General features: G+C 44.4%; 1 protein-coding gene and 1 long non-coding RNA gene across 4 annotated transcripts in view; one reads left to right on the top strand and one right to left on the bottom strand.

The window, feature by feature from the left end:
* Window positions 1-9,058: 9,058 nt before the first annotated feature.
* The window catches only part of LOC140715912 (uncharacterized), a 91,300-nt gene continuing 76,528 nt past the window's right edge, over window positions 9,059-23,830 (bottom strand). For 2 of the 3 annotated variants that reach the window (XR_012096213.1, XR_012096214.1), the window contains one exon: window positions 9,059-9,594. This is a non-coding gene — a long non-coding RNA (uncharacterized lncRNA). Of the gene's footprint in view, window positions 9,595-11,515; window positions 11,664-23,830 lie in introns of all 3 variants that reach the window. The other variant, XR_012096212.1, reaches the window with a different exon arrangement.
* The window catches only part of themis2 (thymocyte selection associated family member 2), a 79,993-nt gene continuing 75,313 nt past the window's right edge, over window positions 19,151-23,830 (top strand). The window contains exon 1 of the mRNA XM_073028432.1: window positions 19,151-19,394. Coding sequence (XP_072884533.1) covers window positions 19,277-19,394 — 118 coding nt within the window. The 5' untranslated portion in view covers window positions 19,151-19,276. The remainder of the gene's footprint in view (window positions 19,395-23,830) is intronic.

The raw sequence follows: 23,830 nt of genomic DNA, 5'->3' as shown, positions 1-23,830 counted from the left end.
TGGCACTTATCCTTGTAAACGGAACAAGTGCTACACCTGCCCTTACACTTCCTCCCTCACCACCATTCAGGGCCCCAGACAGTCCTTCTAGGTGAGGCGACACTTCACCTGTGAGTCGGCTGGTGTGGTATACTGTGTCCGGTGCTCCCGGTGTGGCCTTTTATATATTGGCAAGTCCCGACGCAGATTGGGAGACCGTTTCGTGGAACACCTACGCTCGGTCCGCCAGAAAAAGCAGGATCTCCCAGTGGCCACACATTTTAATTCCACGTCCCATTCCCATTCTGATATGTCTATCCATGGCCTCCTCTATTGTCAAAATGAATCCAAACTCAGGTTGGAGGAACAACACCTTATATACCGGCTGGGTAGCCTCCAACCTGATGGCATGAACATTGACTTCTCTAACTTCCGTTAATGCCCCTCCTCCCCTTCTTACCCCATCCCTGACATATTTAGTTGTTTGCCTGTTCTCCATCTCCCTCTGGTGCTCCCCCCCCTCCTTTCTTTCTCCTGAGGCCTCCCGTCCCATGATCCTTTCCCTTCTCCAACTCTGTATCACTTTCGCCAATCACCTTTCCAGCTCTTAGCTTCATCCCACCCCCTCCGGTCTACTCCTATCATTTTGCATTTCCCCCTCCCTCCTCTACTTTCAAATCTCCTACTACCTTTCCTTTTGGTTAGTCCTGACGAAGGGTCTCGGCCCGAAACGTCGACATCGCTTCTCCCTATAGATGCTGCCTAGCCTGCTGTGTTCTACCAGCATTTTGTGTGTGCTGTTGTTTGAATTTCCAGCATCTGCAGATTTCCTCGTGTTTGCTATCCAATATTACATGTATTTTTTGGAAGAAGTATGTGAACCTCTGGGATAATGGCTTCTACAAAAGCTATTTGGAGTCAGGTGTTCCAATCGATGAGATGAGATTGAAGATGTGGGCTGCAGAGGTGCCCTGCCTTATAAAAAAGACACACAAAATCAGGTTGCTGCTCTTCTCAAGAAAGATCTGTTTATATGCTCCATGCCTTAATCAAGACAACTTTCAGAGGACCTTAGAAGAAGAATTGTAGAGATGCATGAAGCTGGAAAAGACCTCAGATGTATTTCTAAAGACATGAGTGTTCATTAGACCACAATTAGAGAAACTGTCTACAAGTGGAGGAAACTCAGTACTGTTGTTATTCTCCCTAGGAGTGGGCATCCTGTAAAGATCACACCAAGAACACAATGTGCAATGCTGAAGGGGGTGAAAAGGAAACCAAGAGTAACAGCAAAAGACCTGCAAAAATCTCTAGAACTTTCTAATGTCTCAGGTCACGTGTCCACTATAAGAAAAACACATCACAAGAATGGTGTTCATGGAGGAAACCACTGCTCTCCAAAAGAAGCTTTGCTGCACCTCTCAAGTTTGCAAAAGACCACCTGGATGTTCCACAATGCTTCTGGGAAAAGTTCTGTGGACAGATGAGACAAAAGTTGAACTTTTTGGCAGAAATGCGCATTGATATGTTTGGAGGAAAAAGGGCACAGCACACCAACACCAAAACCTCATCCTAACTGTGAAGCATGGTGGAAGGAGCATCATGGTTTGGGCTGCCTTGCTGACTCAGTACCTGGTCAGCTTGCAGTCGTTGAGGGAACAATGAGTTCAAAATTGTATGTCAGGGTAGCAGTCCATCACCTGAAACTTGATAGAAGTTGGATAATGCAACAAGGCAATGATCCAAAAGACAAAAGAGTAAACCAACAACAGAATGGTTTAAAAAGAAGAAAATTCATGTTTTGGCAAACACAAGGAAACCTGCAGATGCTGGAAATTCAAGCAACACACACAAAATGCTGGTGGAACGCAGCAGGCCAGGCAGCATCTATGGGAAGAAGTACAGTTGACATTTCAGGCTGAGACCCTTCGTCAGGACTGACTGAAAGAAGGACAGAGTCAATTAAATGTGAGTACCTGGAATCCTCAGAAGGTCCAAATTGAGAGGCTTGAAAATGAATACTGAAGCCAACTGGAGTAAGTTGGCTACGGAAGCACCTTCCAAGGAAGGATATATGACTGTGGCAACTGGTCTGGGTCAAAATGTGGTTGAAAAGTTGAAGGGCCAAAGAAATTATAGATGGGGAGCAGTGAGAGAGGGTTTCACTAAACTCCCGTTGAAGAGAGGATCTAACGAAGTCAGTCCTGACGAAGGGTCTCGGCCCTAAACGTCAACTGCACTTCTTCCTATAGATGCTGCCTGGCCTGCTGTGTTCCACCAGCATTTTGAGTGTGTTACTTGAATTTCCAGCATCTGCAGATTTCCTCGTGTTTGTGTTTTTAAATTCACTACTGCAAAGCCTCTCCTGGTGATGCCTACAGTGAAGAAGTTTAAATCTTCTCTTCGACGGGATTTTAGTAAAACCCTCTCTCACTGCTCCCCATCTATAATTTCTTTGGCCCTTCAACTTTCCGACCACATTTTGACCCAGACCAGTTGCTACAGCCATATATCCTTCCTTGGAATGTGTCTCTGCCGCCAACTTACTCCAGTTGGCTTCAGGATCCTTTTTTGAGCCTCTCAATTTGGACCTTCTGAGGATCCCAGGTACTCACATTTAATTGACTCTGCCTTTTTTCAGTTAGTCCTGACGAAGAGTCTCTGCCTGAAATGTCGACAGTGCTTCTTTCTATAGATACTGCCTGGCCTGCTGTGTTCTACCAGCATTTTGTGTGTGTTGCTTGCAATTCATGTTTTGGGATGGCTGAGTCAAAGTCCTGACCTTAATCCTATAGAAATGTTGTGGAAGGACCAGAAGCAACCAGTTCATGCAAGGAAGCCCACCAACATGCCAGAGTTGAAGCAGTTTTGTAAGGAGGAATGGCCCCAAGTCGATGTGCAGAACTGATCAACAGTTACCGAAACTGTTTGGTTGAAGTTATTGCTGTACAAGGGAGTCACAACAGTACTGAAAGCAAAGTCTCGCATGCTTTTTCAACAAATACATGGAATATTGGATCATTTTTCTCAATAAGTAAATGAACAAGTATAATGTTTCTATGTTATTTATTTAATTGGGATCTCTTTATCTAGTTTTAGGACTTATGTGAAGATCTGATCACATTCTACAGGGTTCACAATCTTTCTAGCACCACTGTATATGTTCATGCTTCAGTCAATGAAAATACTTGAGATACTCAAATGTAAGAGTGCATTTTTTTCAAAGAGATGTGAACAGCATCATGCCTGCCACATTAAAGGCACATTATTAGCATGAAAATGGGATGTGGTCATTAATCAGTTTCATTCTTCACAACACTTATGGAGTGTGTTCCATTGATTAAAGGTTAACAAAGGAAAGGATCCAACTCCAAAGCTTAGGCCTGGAAATCAGATGTTGGCACGTCCTCTTTGTGAAATTGTCTGGTTTAGCATTCAGTGCACATTCAGAGCCCAGACATTCCTTCTTCACCTTTCCTGCCTATCCCCTCCCTGCTTCCCCTCCCCCACCCCTTGATCTTTTCTCTGATTGGTTTTTCACCTGGCACCTACCAGCCTTCTCCTTCCCACCCTCCGCACCCCCCACCTTCTTTATAGGGCCCTTGCCCCCTCCCTCTTCAGTCCTGATGAAGGGTCTTGGCCCAAAACGTTGACTATTCGTTTCCACGGATGCTGCCCAACCTGCTGAGTTCCTCCAGCTTGTTGTACATGTTGCTGCAGAGCCCAGATACATTGCTAGTAACAGACTAAAAAAAATCCTTCCCGCCCTTCTTCTTCTATTCTCCACTCTGACCTCTTACCTCTTCTCGCCTGCCTATCGCTTCCCCGGGTCCCTTTCACCTTCCCTTTCTCCTATGGGCCACTCTACTCTCCTATCAGATTCCTTCCTCGTCAGCCCTTGACCTTTCCCACCCAGCTAGCTTCACTTCTCCCGTCCATCTATTCTCCTTCCCCTCCTCCCACCTTTTTAGTCTGTTGTCTTCCTCCTTCCTTTCTGGTCCTGAAGAAGGGTCTTGGCCCTAAATGTCAACTGTTTATTTATTTTCATAGATGCTGCCTGACCTGCTGAGTTCCTCCAGCATCTTGTGTGAGTCGCTGTGGATTTCCAGCATCTGCAGAATTTTGTGTGTCTATGTTATACAGGGTCTGAGCCTGAAGCAAACAAGATGTCTTTTTCAAAATGAGGATATTCTGAATGTGTATTGCCTCCAAGCGAAGAGTCTGGTTTACGCCAATGACTGTGCAAGATAGAAACTTCTTTAATCTTACTCCCCCACTTCCTGCAGTTCTGTTTAGGGTCCAGAGGAAGAAGAGATGGAAACATGTGAGACTCCAAAGGATTTGTCCATGTAAAAGCTAGAGGTATGTGTGGTGGAAAGTATATTGGCTGTTTGTCAGGTTTGAAAACACCGATGCCCTTGAATGGAAAAACCTACAAAAGGGCACGGATATGGCCCAAACCATCAGAGGTAAAGCACTCCCCACAACTGAACCAGAGTGGATAACTTCACTTGCACCTTCATTGAACTGTTCCCACAACCTCTGGATTCACTTTCAAGGACACTTCATCTCATGTGCCTGATATTTATTGCTTATTTATTTATTATTTATTCTTTTTGTATTTGCACATTTTTTTGTCTTCTGCCTCTGGTTGATCACGCGAGTTGGGCAGTCTTTCATTAGTTCTGTTATGGTTATTATTCTGTAGATTTGTTTTGAGTATACCCACAAGAAAGCCGTATCCAACATCAGGGGCCGCCCGCCACTGCCCAGGTTATTCTCTCTTCTCGCTGCTGCCATCAGGAAGAAGGTACAAGAGCCTCAGGACTCACACCACCAGGCTGATGAACAGTTACTAGCCCTCAACCATCAGGCTCTTGAACCAAAGGGGATAACTTCACACAACTTCACTTGCCTCAACACTGAAATGTTCCCACGAGCAATAGACTCCCTTTCAAGGACTCTTCTTCTCTTGTTCTCAATATTTATTGCTTATTTATTTATTATTATTATTTTTCTTTCTTTGTATTTGCACAGTTTGTTGTCTTCTGCACTCTGGTTGAACACCCAGTCTTTCATTCATTCTGTTATGGTTATTATTCTATAGATTTATTGAGTATTATGATCTTTTTAAATAAATTTCTCAGCTCAAGCTGGTAAAACCTGAGGTACGAGTTTAGCCAAGCACACTCATTTCTCAATTGCTAGGAACTTTCGGTCTATTCTAGTGGTGTTTAGTATTGTGGCTTTCTGAAGATTTACATAGGAATTGCTGTGTAGGCCTAATTGTTTAATGTTATTGTGTAGTGATTTTGTGATGATACCAGTTGAAGATATTACAATTGCGACAATGTATACCCTGACCTTAGACACAAGAGGCACTGCAGATGCTGGAATCTAGAGCAATACACACAATGTGCTGGAAGAGCTCAGCAGGTGGATGGGAATAAACATTAATTGTTTCGGACACCTTTCTTTATGTTTAATGTTCTGCAATTATCTAGTCCAAAGTTCATGATTATATCATTCAGAAATCACAGCCCTACTATTTGAATTAATTGCTTTATCTTTTAATTTCAAATTTAATTTTATTGTATAATTTTAAATCGTCCGTGTATAGAAGGTGTGTCATAGTATCATTTGTTTAGTTGATACCCAATTTCAGAATCAGAATCAGGTTTATTAACACTGGCATGTATCATGAAATTTATTAACTTAGCAGCAGCAGTTCAATGCAATACATAATATAGAAAAAAAACAACTAACTAAATAAATAAATTACAGTATGCGTATATTGAATAGATTAAAAATTGTGCAAAAAAACAGAAAACATGTGTATTAAAGAAAGTGAGGTAGTCTCCAAGGGTTCAATGTCCATTTAGGAATGGGATGGCAGAGGGGAAGAAGCTGTTCCTGAATTGCTGAGTGTGTGCCTTCAGGCTTCTGTACCTCCTACCTGATGGTAACAGTGGGAAAGTTCCTGGCTGCTGGAAGTCCTTAATAATGGATGATTCAGTAAATTAGAGAGCCAGTTTAAAGATAGACAAAACCATAGTGCACTTCAGTAGTCACCCTGGAAAATACATCAGTTTATTTTGATAATGGTGGTTGTTCAATTTTGGGTGTTAATAGACAGGGTAATTACAGTATGCCAATGTTTCATCAAATGATGTAGGAATTACACAAGTATTGGGTGTAGTCTATATATATATATATAAATATAGCTTCTATTAACCAAGTATGTGGGACAAAACCGAATGCTTTTTGGGCGTTAATATGACAACATGAAGATTACTGCTTTACTGCTGGGCTTGGTTAAGATTTACAGAATCTATTATCAGTTCTTTACATCATTTCATACCCTTATGGCATTCTTTCTGTAAGTATATCCTTACCTCAGTGGCTGGTTGGTAAGTTGATGGAGAAGATCCTGAGAGGCAGGATTTATGAACATTTGGGGAGCATGCTTTATGAGAATAAGTTGAGTGAACTTAGGAATCGTCAGCATGGCTTTGTCAAAGGCAGGTTGCACCTTATGAGCCTGATTGAATTTTTTGAGGATGACTAAACACATTGATGAAGGTAGAGCAGTAGATGTAGTGTATATGGATTTCAGCAAGGCATTTAATAAAGTACCCCATGCCAGGCTTATTGAGAAAGTAAAGAGGCATGGGTTCCAAAGGGACCTTGCTTTGTGGATTCAGAATTGGCTTGCCCACAGAAGGAGAAAAGTGGTTGTAGACGGGTCATATTCTGCGTGGAGTCGGTGACCAGTACTGTGCCTCAGGGGTCTGTTCTGGGACCTCTTCTCTTAGTGTTTTTTATAAATGGCCTGGATATGGAAGCAGAGGGATGGGCTAGTAAATTTGCTGATGACACAAAGGTTGAGGGTGTTGTGTATACTGTGGAGGGCTGTCAGCGGTACAGCAGGACATTGATAGGATGTAAAGCTGGTTTGAGAAGTGACAGATGGAGTTCAACTCAGATAAGTGTGAGGTGGTTCATTTTGGTAAGTCAAATATGAAGGCAGAATACAGTATTAATGGTAAGACGACAGTGTGGAGGATCAGAAGGATCTTGGGGTCCGAGTCCATAGGACACCCAAAGCTGCTGTGCAGGTTGACTGTATGGTTAAGAATGCATACGGTGTATTGCCCTTCATCAACTGTGGGATTGAGTTCAAGAGCCAAGAGATAATGTTACAGCTTTATAGGACCCTGGTCAGACCCCACTTGGAGGACTGTGCTCAGTTCTGGTCATCTCACTACAGGAAGGATGTGGAAACTATAGAAAGGGTGCAGAGGAGATTTACAATGATGTTGCCTGGATTGGGGAGCATGCCTTATGAGAATAAGTTGAGTGAACTTGGCCTTTTCTCCTTGCAGTGATAGAGGATGAGATGTGACCTGATAGAGGTGTATAAGATGATGAGAGGCATTGATCGTGTGGATAGTCAGAGGCTTTTTCCCAGAGTTGAAATAGCTAACATGAGAGAGCACAGTCTTAAGATGCTTGGAAGTAGGTACAGAGATGTCAGGGGTAAGTTTTTTTACATAAAGAGTGGTGAATGCGTGGAATGGGCTGCTGGCGATGGTGGTGGAGGTGGATACAATAGTGTCTTTTAAGAGACTCCTGGATAGGTACATGGAGCTTAGAAAAATAGAGGGCTATGGGTAACGCTAGGTAATTTCTAAATAAATACATGTTCAGCACAGCATTGTGGGCCGAAGGGCCTGTATTGTGCTGTAGGTTTTCCATGTTTCTATACTGTAGTTATCTAAGTGAGTGGTGATTAGTTGCAAGATGCATGACGTTACAATTTTATATATAGCTTGGAAACAAGTAATAAGGATTCACGGATTCAAAGTACACTTATTATCAAAGAATGTATAAATTCTATAATCTTGAGATTTGGCTGCTTACAGGCAGCCACAAAGCAAGAAACCCAAAATTACCCATTTAAAAAAAGACCAATACCCAATGCACAGAGAAATTATGTGATTTTTTGTTGGTTTGGAAATCTCAGAATTTCAAAAACATCCTCTGTCAGCGTCAAGCAGAGGGACCACCCGAACTCAGTCCTTCTGTGGAGAGCGGTCACCAACCCGTGGCCTCCCTAACTGCCAACTATCCTCATTGCTCAGAAAGAAAGTTCACAAGAGAAAATATGTTTTATTTCAGTAGCAGTTCTCATATTATTATAGAATTTTTGGTCATTGAATTACAGGAAGGATATTAGTAAGGTTGAAAGAATGCAGAGAAGGTTTACAAGAATGTTGCTGGGACTTGAGAAACTGAGTTACAGAGAAAGGTTGAGTAGTTTAGGACTTTATTCCCTGGAGCATAGGAGAATGAGGGGTGATTTGATAGAGGTATATAAAATTATGATGGGTATAGATAGAGTGAATGCAAGCAGGCTTTTTCCATTGAGACCAGGGGAGAAAAAACCAGAGGTCATGGGTTAAGGGTGAAGGGGGAAAAGTTTAAAGGGAACATTGGGGGGGGGGCTTCTTCACACAGAGAGTGGTGGGAGTGTGGAATGAACTGCCAGATGAAGTGGTAAATGCGGACTCACTTATAACATTTAAGAAAGCTTGGACAGGTACATGGATGAGAGGTGTTTGGAGGGATATGGTCCAGGTGCAGATCAGTGGGACTAGGCAGAAAAACAGTTCAGCACAGCCAAGAAGGGCCAAAAGGCCTGTTTCTGTGCTGTAATGTTCAATGGTTCTATGTTCTATGGTTCTAATTGTGATCATATCTCAGTGAATACATTGTGCAGGATCTCCACATCTGACTTCTGCTTCAGCTGAAAATGTACTATCTTCAAGCTTAGCAAAACTGAGACGATTGTCATTGCCCATAATATTAAAGCAGGATTTGATCAAAAGTGCTATCAAGGAATCATACCTAGTACAAAGGTTAGATCTGCTAGACATCCATCATCTCACCCCTGGGTTCCTCACCTCAGCTGCCAACGTTTCTCAGGGCTGTCAGATCTCTGGTTATTTTTGGAACCTTACGGCTCTTCCAGGAGTCAAAAATGGCAAGTAGTCTTAATCTTAAGATTTCAGTTTATTTCAGAGTACAAACAAACATACAAACACTAAGCAAACTAAATAAATAGCTGAGAAGCTATGCAAAGAGGGGAATTAACATTAATGGGTGTAAGACAATGGAATGAAAGATGGTGCTTCTGAAAATTTTATCACTTTTATAGATAAGATAAAAGAAATTTATTGGGTAAAGATAAATTAGTTAATAGGGTACATAATTTTAAAAATTACATCACATGGGTAATGAGCTAATACTTTGCCAATGAAAAACGAGGAAGGTGAGAAACCATTAGTTTAGCTGCTATACTGCTTTCTGCCAGTAAATGTGAAAATTACGTAAGTTTCTTAAAAAGTACATGTCTTATCAGAAGTATGGTTTTAAAAAAACAGTGGTTTCCAACAGGGCAGTGTCAAGTCATCTCCAGCTAGCTCAGCATAAGGAGTAAAATGAAGATTTTGCTGATAGTTGTGCAGTGCGCTGATCCATAGAGTCATTGTCATGCTGCATTTGAACAGGACATTCAATCCACTTCATCCCCAGTGACAAGTGGGCTCTCATCTGTATTAGATAGATAGACAGATACTTTATTGATCCCAAACTACAGGGTCACAGCAGCATTACAAGTGCACAGATACACAAATATTAGAAGAGAAGTAAGAAATAAGTTAGTTAAAAATAAGATGTACAAAAACAGCAATCATTATGCAGTGAGGCAAGAGGTTGACTTTGAAGGCAGATGGGGTACCAATCAACTGATTAAGTTGTTGGTCTGGTTAAGCTTCTGGACATTAATAAGTGGTGACGAATTCAGAGGGACTAATGTTGTTGAATACAAATGAATGAGGATTAGACAGGCATCGCCTGGCATTGGGGCAGTACAGTAGCATAGTGGTGAGCACAACGCTTTACAGTACCAGCGACCTGGGTTCAATTCCCACCGCTGCCTCTAACAAGTTTGTACACTCTCCCCGTGACTGCGTGGGTTTCCTCCAGGTGCTCCAGTTTCCTCCCACAGTCCAAAGACGTACTGGTTGGTAGATTAAGTGGTCATTATAAATTGTAGGGTTAAATCGAGGGTTGTTGGGTGGGGTGGGTCAAAGAGCCGGAAGGGCCTGTTCCAGGCTGTATCTCAGTATATCAATAAATACATCTGCCTGGTGTGATTGGTATTTATCATTTCTCAATCAAACCTGGAGTCTTTTCCAGCTTTTTCTGTACTATGTCATTATCAGAGGGACAGGAGGTAGAATAATTGAGCATTTGAATTGCCGGGCAAAGGATGAATGCTGGAATTCTGTGCTCGTGAACAACAGATGGTGTAATCCCAGTCACATTTCTGTGAAAGAAGGAATCTGCAGTCCTGACTTCTAACTGCTTGCTGTGAGTTTGCGTCCGTATTACCTACCGCGCGAGTTCAGCCGCGCCATATTACTCTTTGTTTACATTCCGCCTTCCCGACACTGTCCTGTTGCTGATGTCATTCACATGGCCATCGCAAGGCTCCAGACTCAACACCCCAATGCGTTCATTGCAGTATCAGGAGGCTTCAACCATGTTCCTCTCTTGACAACCCTACCCACCTTCTGTTTGTCAAGTGTTATAGAAGAGAAAATGAAACACTGGACCTCTTCTGTGCAAATGTTAAAGATGTATACAACTCCACAGCTCTCCCCCCACTGGAAGATCAGATCACAACCTGGTTCACCTTATGCCCTTGTATAAACCGAAAGTACAGCAACAGCTACTTACCCCCAAGATACTAAAGAAATGGTCTCCAGAGGCCTTCGAGGCCTTGAAGGGCTGCTTTGAGATTACTGACTGAAATGTGCTTTATGAACTATATGGGGAGGACATTAACGGACTTACCGATTGCATCACTGGCGACATCAGCTTCTGTGTGGACACTGTAACGCCATGTCAGACTGTTTGCTGGTTTCCTAACAACAAACCATGGGTCACCAGTGATCTAAAGGCTCTTCTCAACTACAAACAGCCTTTAGATCAGGAGTCAGGGAGGAATTGAAACGTGCAGAGGGAGCTAAAGGAGAAGATCAAGGTGGCTAAAGAGAGCCGGAGAGCAAGCTTGGGCAGGGTAGCACACCGGAGGTGTGGAGAGGCATGAAGAATATCACTGGCTTCAATCAGCCTAGCTGTAGAGTCTTGGAATGCAGCTGTGAATGAGTTAAACCAATTCTTCAATAGGTTTGACAATTGCCTTCCTATTTATATCCCCCTCAGCACACCAGCCAGTTGCGAGGTGCCCAATGCTCCCTCAGCACCAGCACCAGCACCTCCCTTCCTTTCTTTCCCCCCTCTCCCCACCCCCATCCCACTCCAGTTCAACACAAGGATGAACAACACAGGCTACCTCTGTCTACACCCCCTCATTCCCCTGCACCTACCATCCACAACTCCTCATACCAACTGCTATTGTCCCAATCTTCACCTTCCACCAACTCCCCAGTCATCGTGGACTCACCTTCACTACCGAGCAGGTAAGAAGGGCTCTGGGGAAACTCAGACAAAGCAAAGCATTGGGACCCGATTGTGTGAACCCCAAGGTCCTGAAGGAGTGTGCTGAACAGCCGTGTGGAGTTCTCCAGCACAATTTCAATCTGAGTCTCAGCCTGGAAAGGAAAACAAGAGAGAGCTGCAGAACAAGCTTGGGCAGAGTAGCATGCAGGAGGAGTGGAGAGACACGAAGAACAGTCCCAACTGTGTGGAAAACATCACGTGCGGTTCCAGTACCCAAGGAGGGCCGCCGAAAGAATTGAATGACTATCGTCCAGTGGCCTAGACCTCACACATCATGAAGACCCAAGAGAGGCTGGTTCTGGCTCACTTCTGACCCCTGGTCAGATCAGCCCTCAGTCCCCTGCAGTTTGCCTACCAGAAGCACATTGGAGTTGATGCCTCTGTGGTCTACCTGCTGAACAGAGCCTACTCCCATTTGGATAAGCAGCGCAGTACTGTGAGGATCTTGGTAACACACACAGTGTACTGGAGGAGCTCAGCAGGCCTGGCAGCATCTAGGAAAAGAGTACGGTCAACCGTTTGGGCCAAGACCCTTCGGCAGGACTGGAGAGAAAAAGCTGAGGAGTAGGTTTAAAAGGTGAGGGGAGGGGAGAGAGAAACACCAGGCAATAGGTGAAACCTGGAGGGGGAGAGATGAAGTAAAGAGCTGAGAAGTTGATTGTGAAAGAGACAGAAGGACGTGGAAGAAAGAAAAGGGAGGAGCACCAGAGGGAGGCAATTGATTAAGGAGATAAAGTTAGAGAAGGAAAAGGAGATGGGTAATGGAGAGGGGTTGGGGAGTGGGGGCATTATTAGAAGTTTGAGAAATCGATGTTCATGCCATCAGCTGTCCAAATGGAATATAAGGTGTTGTTCCTCCAACCTAAGTGTGGTCTCATCATGATAGTGGACGAGGCCATGGATGGACATATTGGAATGGGAATGGGAAGTGGAAGTAAAATGGGTGCCCACTGGGAGATCCTGCACTTCTGGTGGATGGAGCATAGGTGCTCGGTGAAGAGCTCTCCCAATCTATGATGGGTCTCAGCAATACACAGGAGGCCACACCTGGAGCACCGAACATAGTATATGACCCCAAAAGGCTCACAGGTGAAGTGTCGCCTCAGCTGGAGGAACTGTTTAGGGCTTTGAATGGTAGTGAGGGAGAAGTTATAGGGGCAGGTATTGTGCTTGTTCCGCTTGCAAGGATAAGTGCTGGGAGGGAGATCAGTGGGGAGGGACGAATGGACAAGGGCATCACATAGGGAGCGATCCCTGTAGAAAGCAGAAAGTTGGGGGGGGGGAGGGAAAGAGTGCTTGGTGGTGGGATCCTGTTGGAGGTGGCGGAAGTTTCGGAGAATTATGTGCTGGATGGGGAGGCTGGTGGGGTAGTAGACAAGGACAAGAGGAACCCTATCCTTGGTAGGGTGGAGGGAGGAAGGGGTAAGAGCAGACATGTATGAAATGGAAGTGGTGTGGTTGAGGGCAGCATTGATGGTGGAGGAAGGGAAGCCCCTTTATTTGAAAAAGGAGGACATCTCCTACGTTCTAGAATAACAAGCATCATCCTGCGGAAGAGAGAGGAATTGAGAGAAGGGAATGGCGTTTTTACAACTAACAGGGTGGGAAGAGGTATAGTCTAGGTAATTGAGAGTCCGTAGATTTATAATAGACATCAGTGGGTAAGCTGTCTCCGGAGACAGAGACAATGAGATCGAGAATGGGGAGGGAGGTGTCAGAAATGGACCACGTGAATTTGAGGGCAGGGTGGAATTTGGAGGCAAAGTGGATGAAGTCGATGAGTTCAGCACAGGTGCAGGAAGCAGCACCTATGCAGTCATTGATGTAGTGCAGGAAAAGTACGGGATGGTCACCAGTTTAGGCTTAGAACATAGACTGTTCCACATAGCTGACAAACAGGCAGGCATAGCTGTGACCCACATGAGTGCCCATGGCTACCCCTTTTGTCTGAAGGAAGTGGGAGGACCAAGTTTGAAATTTGTTTGAAGGAAGTGGAAGAGTTGACTGTACTCTTTTCCTAGATGCTGCAGGCCTGCTGAGTTCCTCCAGCATTTTGTGTGTGTTGCTCGGATTTCCAGCACCCACAGATCTTCTCTTGTTTGTGAGGATCGTGGTTTTTGATTTCTCAAGTGCCTTCAATATCATACCGCCCTCACTGCTGGGAGAAAAGCTCCATTCATGCAGGATGGCACTTCAAATGTATCCTTGATAATGGACTACCTGAATGGCAGACCACAATTCGTGCAGCTTCAGACATGGCTATAAACAGCACTGGGGCCCCCAGGGGACTGGTTTGGTTCCCTTCCTGTTCACGCTGTGTATCTCAGACTTTAGATACAACACTGAATCATGTCATCTGCAGAAATTTTCTGATGACTCACCAATAATTGGGTGTATAAAGGGAGGACAGGGATGAATACAGGGCTATGGTGGAGGACTTTGTCAAATGGTGCAGCCTGCTCAATATCAATAGGACAAAGGAGATGGTGATGGACTTTAGGAAGACTAAGCCTGCACTGCTCCCTGTTACTATTGATGGTGAGGATATGGATGTGGTGAGGACCTACAAGTACCTGAGGATGCACCTGGATGACAGACTTGAGTGGAGCACCAACACAGAGGCTGTGTATAAGAAGGGCCAGAGTCACCTCTACTTCCTAAGAAGACTGAGGCCCTTTGGAATATGCAGGCCTCTCCATGTTCCACCAGTCTGTTGTCACCAGTACAATCTTCTATGCAGTGGTGTGCTGGGGCATTGCCATCAACACGGGTGATGCCAACAGACTCAATAAACTGATTAGAAAGACTGTCTGTGTTATAGGAGTCAAACTGGACACACTGGAGGTTGTGGTAGAACAAAGAACCCTCCGGAAAATCCTGGCAATTCTGGACAATGTTTCTCACCCTCTGCATGCCACCTTGGCTGAACAGAGGAGCACTTTTAGTAGAAACAAGCTGGATGAACTCAGCAGGTCGGGCAGCATCGGTTGAAATGAGCAGCCAACGTTTTGTGCCGAGACCCTTTGTTAGGACTGAAGAAGGAGGGGGCAGGGGCCCTATAAAGAAGGTGGGGGGAGGGTGGAAGGTGCCAGGTTAAAAACCAATCAGAGGAATGATCAAGGGGTGGGGGAGGGGAAGCAGGGAGGGGATAGGCAGGAGTGGTGAAGAAGGAATGTAAGGGGAAAGCACTATGGGTAGTAGAAGAAGGCAGAATCATGAGGGAGGTGATAGGCAGCTAGAAGAGGAGGCAGAGTGAAAGTGAGATGGGGGAAGGGAGAGGGAGGGAATTACTGGAAGTTGGAGAATTCGATGTTCATGCCAAGGGGCTGGAGACTACCCAGACGGTATATGAGGTGTTGCTCCTCCAACCTGAGTTTGGCCTCATCATGGCAGTAGAGGAGGCCATGTATGGACATATCCGAATGGGAATGTGAAGCAGAGTTGAAGTGGGTGGCAACCGGGAGATCCTGTCTGTTGTGGTGGACAGAGCGGAGGTGCTCGACGAAGCGGTCCCCCAATCTGCGTCGGGTCTCACCGATGTAGAGGAGGCCGCACCGGGAACACCGGATGCAATAGATTACCCCAACAGACTCACAAGTGAAGTGTTGCCTCACCTGGGAGGACTGTTTGGGGCCCTGAATGGTGGTAAGAGAGAAGGTGGAGGGACAGGTGTAGCACTTTCCCTTGTAGAGATAAGTACCAGGTGGGAGATCTGTGGGGAGATCGTTTCACAGGGATCGTTCCCTCCGCGACTGCCTGGTCCACACGTCCCTCCCCACAGATCTCCCACCTGGTACTTATCTCTACAAGGGAAGTGCTACACCTGTCCCTCCACCTTCTCTCTTACCACCATTCAGGGCCCCAAACAGTCCTCCCAGGTGAGGCAACACTTCACTTGTGAGTCTGTTGGGGTAATCTATTGCATCCGGTGTTCCCGGTGCGGCCTCCTCTACATCGGTGAGACCCGACACAGATTGGGGGACCGCTTCGTCGAGCACCTCCGCTCCGTCCGCCACAACAGACAGGATCTCCCGGTTGCCACCCACTTCAACTCTGCTTCACATTCCCATTCGGATATGTCCATACATGGCCTCCTCTACTGCCATGATGAGGCCAAACTCAGGTTGGAGGAGCAACACCTCATATACCGTCTGGGTAGTCTCCAGCCCCTTGGCATGAACATCGAATTCTCCAACTTCCAAATTCCCTCCCTCTCCCTTCCCCCATCCCACTTTCACTCTGCCTCCTCTTCTAGCTGCCTATCACATCTCTCATGATTCTGCCTTCTTCTACTACCCATAGTGCTTTCCCCTTACATTCCTTCTTCACCACTCCTGCCTATCCCCTCCCCCACCCCTTGATCGTTCCTCTGATTGGTTTTCCACCCTCCCCCCACCTTCTTTATAGGACCCCTGCCCCCCTCCTTCTTCAGTCATGACGAAGGGTTTCGGCCTGAAATGTTGACTGTTCATTTCAACGGATGCTGCCCAACCCGCTGAGTTCATCCAGCTTGTTTGTACATGTTGATTTGACCACAGCGTGTGCAGTGTACTTTGTGAGCACTTTTAGTAATAGCCTAAGACAACTGCGCTGCTCCAAATGAACACTATATGAGATCATTCTTAGCCTCAACATTAGGCTCTATAATGAGTCAACCTACAGCTGGGGAAGTGATGACCACTTCCTGGTAGAATATTATTAACCTGTCTTTACCAGAACTCTGTTTAAGCTCTGTTTACCACACCCTGCTATCACAGAAACCCTGTGCAATACTACTATCACTTCTTATCTGGATCATGTGAATGTGGACCCATTACTGTATAACATATTGCCCTAATTCTTGCATGACCATCTCATCAGTGTGAACTTGTACATCTTGTAAATCTTGTCATCTTTGACTTGTAAACCACTAATACTTGCTTTTTGAGTTCCTCTGTTTTTTTTATGAGGCCCAGTTGCTGGCTCAATGCGCAACCCAGCACGGACATAAAGTGTGTAAGGAGCAGGCTGGATTCGGACCCAGGAACTCGCTCGAAGTCCGGTGTGGATGCCACTACACCACCGGCCAGCTACATAACTTGTTTGGGTTATTCCAACAACCCTACCAAACCAATAAATGTGGCTACCAAGAAGGAGATTGCCAGCAAGAAATGAGCACTAGCATCCCCATCAGAAATGAGAAAATGCATGGATTAAAGTGCACATGCTTGACTCACACTTATAGAAGTGGTGATGCCAGTAAGACCAAAGAGCTGATTGTGGGACTTCAGAAAGGGTAAAACAAGGGAACACACATCAATCCTCATAGAGGATCAGAAGTGGAGCAAGTGAACAATTTTCAAGTTCCTTGGTGTCAATATCTTTGAGGAACTAATCTGGTCCCAACATATCAATGCAGCTATAAAGAAGGCAAGACAGCAGTGAAATTTCATTCAGAGTTGGAGATTTGGTTTGTTAACTAAGACACCTGAAAACTTATGGAGACGGCACTGACTGGCTGCATCACTGCGACCCTAAATGTCGACTGTACTTTTTTCCCATAGATGTTGCCTGGCCTGATGAGTTCCTCCAGCATTTTATGTGTGTTGCTCCGATTCCCAGCATCTGCAGGCTTTCTCTTGTTTGTGATTTGATTACTACAAAGTCTGTTCCGGGGATGCCTGCCCTGAAGAAGTTTAAATCTTCCCAGTCCTGCTGAAGGGTCTTGGCCTGAAGCGTTGTCTACTTCTTTCCCTAGATACTGCCTGGTCTGCTGTGTGTGGCCTCCAGCATTATGTGGTGCTTGGATTTCCAGCATCTGCAGATTCTCTCTCATTTGTGGCTGCATCACCATCTGGTATGGGGTGAGGGTGTGGGGCACAAGATCAAAGTAAGCTGCAGAAACTTGTAAAATTAGTCAGCTCCGTCATGGGTACCGGCCTCTGTAGTATCCAAGACATCTTCAAGGAGCGATGCCTCAGGAAGGTGGCATCTATCACTAAGGATCCCCAGGAATGCCCTCTTCTCATTGTTAGCATCAGGAAGGAGGTACAGAAGCCTGAAGGCACACACTCAATGATTCAGGAACAGCTTCTTCCCCTCTGCCATCTGATTTCTAAATGGGCATTGAACCCATGAACAGTACCTCACTGCTTTTTTAAAATTCTGTTTTTATTGTACTGCTCATTTTAACGACTATTTAATAGACATATGCATCAGAATCAGAATCAGGTTTATTATCACCGGCATGTGACGTGAAATTTGTTAACTTAGCAGCAGCAGTTCAATGCAATACATAATATAGAAGAGAAAAATATAAATAAAATAATAATAAATAAGTAGATCAATTATGGTATACATAGATTGAATAGATTTCAAAAAGCATGCAAAAAACTGAAAACCTGTGTATTAAAGAAAGTGAGGTAGTGTCCAAGGGTTCAAAGTCCATTTAGGAATCAGATGGCAGAGGGGAAGAAGCTGTTCCTGAATCACTGAGTGTGTGCCTTCAGGCTTCTGTACCTCCTACCTGATGGTAACAGTGAGAAAAGGGCATGTCCTGGGTGCTTGGGGTCCTTAATAATGGACGCTGCCTTTCTGAGACACTGCTCCCTGAAGATGGCCTAGGTGCTTTGTAGGCTAGTACCCAAGATGGAGCTGACTAGATTTACAACCTTCTACAGCTTCTTTTGGGCCTGTGCAGTAGCCCCTCCATACCAGACAGTGATGCAGCCTGTCAGAATGCTCTCCACGGTACAACTATAGAAGTGTATTTGTTGACACGCCAAATCTCTTCGAACCCCTAATGAAGTATAGCCACTGTCTTGCCTTCTTTATAACTACATTGATATGTTGGGACCAGGTTAGATCCTCAGATATCTTGACACCCTGGAACTTGAAGCTGCTCACTCTCTCCACTTCTGATCTCTCTATGAGGATTGGTATGTGTTCCTTTGTCTTACCCTTCCTGAAGTCCACAATCAGCTCTTTGGTCTTACTGACGTTGAGTTCCAGTTTGTTGCTGTGGCACCACTCCACTAGTTGGCATATCTCACTCCTGTACGCCCTCTTGTCACCACCTGAGATTCTACCAACAATGGTTGTATCGTCAGCAAATTTATAGATGGTATTTGAACCATGCCTAGCCACACAGTCATGTGGATGTAGAGAACAGAGCAGTGGACCAGTGTTGATTGTCAGCAAGGTGGATATACTTAACATAACTCAGTTTATTCTCTATATTTATATATCATATATTTCATTGTACTGCTGCTGTAAAGCTAACAAATTTCTTGACATATGCCGATGACATTAAACCTGATTCTGATGCTAGTTCATATCTCCATGAAATATATTCAACAACATTGTGACAATCCCCAACTTTTGTTCTGCACCCCAGCCTCAAAGAGAGGAAATAAAGCCGTGTGAAGAGACAGCGAGTCCTCTCTGCAGTTCCAATAATTATAAAGCTCTCTGTGCATTAGAATCATTTCAACCAAATGCTACTTCCTGTTTGAGCTTTTCTTTAGGGGTTGGGGTTGGAACTTTGCCAGATGGACTGTCATTTCAGTGTCTTGCAAACCTCAGAATTCAAACCAGAAGTGTACGTTTTTTTTTCTCTGAAACTATAACTGCAATAGCTGAGCCCTCTGTACTCATTTCATTGCGAGCTGAGATTTGTAGTTATGACTGCAGAAGCCCAGTAATTCAAACGACCTGTCAGTGCACAATGGCAGAATTTCACCATTCAGATTTTGAAATCGTTGCTTTAGAAGACTATATTTCTTCTTTGGACTTTTCCACTCTTCCAAGAATTCTGGAGATTCACTCTGGAGTTTATTTTCAAGGTATGTTGTGTTTACATTTTCAGTTTTTGGAATCACAGTTGTGTATTCAGTCTGATTCCTAGCTCTCTGAGCCTACTTATATTATTAGAATTTGCTACATTTTGTTCCCTCCTGTTATCCACATCCTCCAAGAGGACCTCAGCCTTGTTGTAGGGTTTGGAGGCTTGCGTTCCTCAGTGACCTGGAGACCTATGTTGGCTGAGGTCAGGGCTTTAGGCTTGGGCTCTTGGTAGGGTCACCCATGCCAAACAGGTTGAAGGGTAGAGGTCAGACTAAGAGTGGTCCACCTGTCCTCCAGTTTCAGGGTTTCAGCTCAGGGCTAACAACCCTGACTGGTAAAACAAAACTGTTACGGAAACAGCAATGAAGAATCCTTCCACATCTCAGTGTGTCGGTATTCCCGGGATTTGTGTGACTGACAGTAGTGAAAACCGAGAGGAAGCTACTGACAAGATGAAGGAAGCCCGGAACTCTGCCAGAAATGGAGGACCCTTCGTTGCTGCCCTAAATGCCAGTGGCGTAATGGGCAGTAAATAAAAAATAAATTATTATCCACATCAAGTTGCAGTGTTAGCCATGTCTTACTGGGTGCCCTCTTTGTGGTTTCAGAAGGCTGAAGGCTCGAGACCCATTCCAGCCATTTGAGCATGACCATATATGTCTGTTGAGGTACTGACAGAATGTCAAGCTGTTGTATCATTTTTGAATTAGGTGTTAGCACTGGCTCTATCCTCTCAAGTGTGGAATCTGTAGGAAGTCCCGGTGTCTGTGCAGGCAGCATCATCATTAAGTGTTGCTGTGGACGTGTGTTATTACTCTAGTATTACGGCTGAGTCAGAGTACAAGAGTTCCTCCCCGGTGTCATGGAGGGAATGCTGATAACATAAGGACCCAGCCACTGCACACCTTATCACTTCTTGTGTCTCTTCAATACCCTTCACTATGTAAGCATCATCAACAATCATCATCAACCTTCACAATCCACTCCTGGATGCCAGGAAAAGGCTTTTACTACTGATGACTGGCTTGCACCTTGAAGGCAAGGGGTAAAAATAAATTCGATTTGTTATCTGGTGCAGTCAAACATTAATATTTCAGATCTGCCATTTAGTTATTTATTGGGATACAGTTCAGAATTGGCCCGTCCAGCCGGTTGAGCCTCACTGCCCAACAACCCCCCAGTTTAATCCTAGCCTAAACACAGGACAATTTACAATGACCAATTAACCTACCAACCGGTATGTCTTTGGACCATGGAAGAAAACCGAAGCACTGGACTAGATGGGCAGAATGGCCTGTACTTCTGTATGTCTCTATGACATCGGGTGGTCACAGGGAGAAATTACAGACTCTTTACTGGCAGTGACGGGAATTGAACCCGGGTGTGCCTGTACTGTAAACCTTTCTGCTGACCACTACGCTACCTTACACTTTCTTACCAGACCATGGTGGCTTACTGTCACCTCAGTCTTCAGGTGCTGGGTCCTAATGTTCCTTCAAATGCCAGTGAGCAGCTCTAGTACTTTGATCCAGCAGCAATAATAGACCCAGGTCATTGGTCCTGTAAAGTGATGTGCTAACCCACCCCATTATTATTGACTGGGTACAGTATGCATTCCAATAGTTTGGTTATGAGTGGTGTTTGTCTGATTATTCAGTGAAATGGAAGAATTATAGCAAGTGTATAGAGAAACAATATTGGTGGCTGTAGAAAACAGATGCTTTAAACTTCTGAAGAAATCAGCATTTGGACGATTCTCAGTACAGGACCCCTCACCTAAGTTCGGCTTGCTGTGCACAGCTTTACTACTAACATTATACAAAACACCCGCTCCATTAACTCAATTGGGTATGGCACAGTAACGTAGTGGTTACTACAACGCTTTACGTTGCACGAGACCAGGGTACAATTCCCACTGCTGCCTGCAAAGAGTTTGTACATTCTCCACATGACCGCGTGGGTTTCCTCCGGGTGCTCCGGTTTCCTCCCACTGTCCAAAGACGATCCAGTTGGTCGGTTAATTGGCCATTGTAAATTGTCCTGACATTAGGCTTGAATTAAATTAGGAGATTGCTGGGCAGCGCAGCTCAAAGGTTGGAAGGGCACACTGGATCTCAATAATCAACCAATCAATCGATCAATAAATGAATAGGTTGATTGATAAATAAATAAATAGATAGATAGACAAATAGATAGATTAATAAATTTGAGATCAAGTTATCAGAGATATTCTCTTTCTTCTACCTATCTGGCCCCACTTTTTCTGAAACCGAAAGCTAACTTTGTTTTTCTCCAGTTCTGATGAAAGGACTTGGACGTGAAATGTTAATTGTTTCTTTTCCACCAATCGCTGGACCTGCTGTTTGTTTCCCATATTTTTGTCTTCTTTTTATTCTTTTTTTCATTACCTACTTTTCTTTCCCCTTATGACCATAACATTTTGTGTGATCCCACCCACCCTGCCCACGGACTGTCCGTTCCACTTCCATTAGTGGGGACGCCATGCCAGGACCACCAGACTCATAAACAGTTACTTTCCGCAAGCAGTAAGGCTGATCAACTCTTCCACCCACTAACCCACCCCTCCACACCTCCAACCACCACTACTTTATCATTCCCTGTCAGTCACCTAAAGTACAGACAATCCCGGACCTAGTGTGACATTATGGACATCTAAGCTATCTTATGTATTTATATTGATTGTGTTTTTTTTTATTATTATTGTGCTCTTTATCTTACTGTGCTTTTTTTATTGTGTGTCTTCAGTCCCTCTCAGACCCAAAGAAAGATCTCCGTCCAAAACATTGATTGTTTTACTCTTTTCCTTAGAAACTCAGCTGCCTGACCTGCTGAATTCCTCCAGCGTTTTGTGTGTGTTGCTCTGGATTTCTAGCATCTGCAGCATTTCTCATGTTTGAGATCTGGGGTGACAATTACTTTGTTCTCCTTTTCAACTGCTTGCTGGAAATGACTTTAAATAGTCTTGAATACGGTTCAAGCAGAAGGGCAACAAACAACATCGTGAGGAGCCGTGACAAGCTCGCTGTCAGATAACTACCAGTACTCCACCCTATCCGCAAGTTGGGTGGAAGTAGGAATTACGTCTAGTAAGCAAAAAAAAAATCAAGTCCTAGTTCCCTTTTTTGTGAAAAGCAGAGAAAATGAATTATTAGTTTCAGTAGAAAGCAGAAGTTAGTTCCGGTTGCAATACATCACAAAGTCAAAAAAGCCATGGAATTTAACTGTTTCATTAGCCTGGTTCCTTTGAATGCTTTAGTTTGTTAAGTAGCATAATGGCTTGTCATCCCTATGGCTCACATGATCACACTTGCACCTCAGAATTTGAGGAATTTCTTTTTAAGTCCATATGGTGAGAAATTTGCTGTTTTGTAGCAATATAATGTTAGGGTAGCGGGCTGGAGATACGTCTCTACCAAAGGAGGTGTAAGGCGCCCCTTCCCTCTGCTAGCCTGCAGGTTACTCTTGGGCAAGATGTGGCACCTGCTTAGCCCCCAGATCAGGGTCATGTGAAACCGTGCGAGTAGGTGGTGGATGGTTGTATGAGTAGCTGGTGCATATCACACAGGAAACTGATACCAGGCAGACAATCTCTGAAGAGTATTGGTAATGGCTGGGAGTCATCTAACTTGTAAAGACACTGCCCAGAAGAAGGCAATGGCAAACCACTTCTGTAGAAAAGTTTGCCAAGATCAATCATGGTCAATGATTGCTCACGCCATACAACGCAGTGCACAAAATGAACAAGTACAATGCAAAGACATAAAAATCTATAAATAACAAAAATAAAAGAAATAGTGTGAAAAAAGGAATAATGAGTGTTCATGGGTTCATGGACCATTCATAAATCTGACAACGGAGGGGAGCGTGTCACAAAGAGCATTGGCAATGTCAAAACCCAAGTGTGGAGGAAGGACAGATTCTGATGTAAAGACAATGACCAAAGTTTATTCATAAGAATTCCAATGTCACAGCAGTGGTTCAGCTGAGCAATGCCACTAGACATAACATTCTCAAAACTAGAACCCCACGATTTGTGTTAATCCAGTGTCCGCTAAGAAATACAAGTAACATGAAATCCCTGAGTCTATCAAAATAAACATAACAAGGTCAAGCAGAAAGCACCAAGAGACCACATTACAAAGAGTGAGTCACTCGAATAAGATAGAATGAACTTTAAATGATTATAAACTCTTATTAAACAATAATTAACCAATTCAGCTGCTTTTAAAATCCTCAGAGCCCAATGCTCTCCAGTGCCCACACAGACCCAAAGAGCTCATTACAGAACACGCTGTTCCTAAGCCATTGAATATGAGTCTTCAGGCTCCTGTACCTCCTCCCTGATGGCAGTAACAAGAAAAGGGCATGTTCCACATGGTGAAGGTCCTTAATGGTGGATGCTGCCTTTTTGAAG

The sequence above is a fragment of the Hemitrygon akajei genome, chromosome 24 (assembly GCF_048418815.1).
Source record: "Hemitrygon akajei chromosome 24, sHemAka1.3, whole genome shotgun sequence".
Lineage (NCBI taxonomy): Eukaryota > Metazoa > Chordata > Chondrichthyes > Myliobatiformes > Dasyatidae > Hemitrygon > Hemitrygon akajei.
Note: the sequence above shows the minus strand (reverse complement) of the source record. Positions and strands in the feature narration are given on the sequence as shown.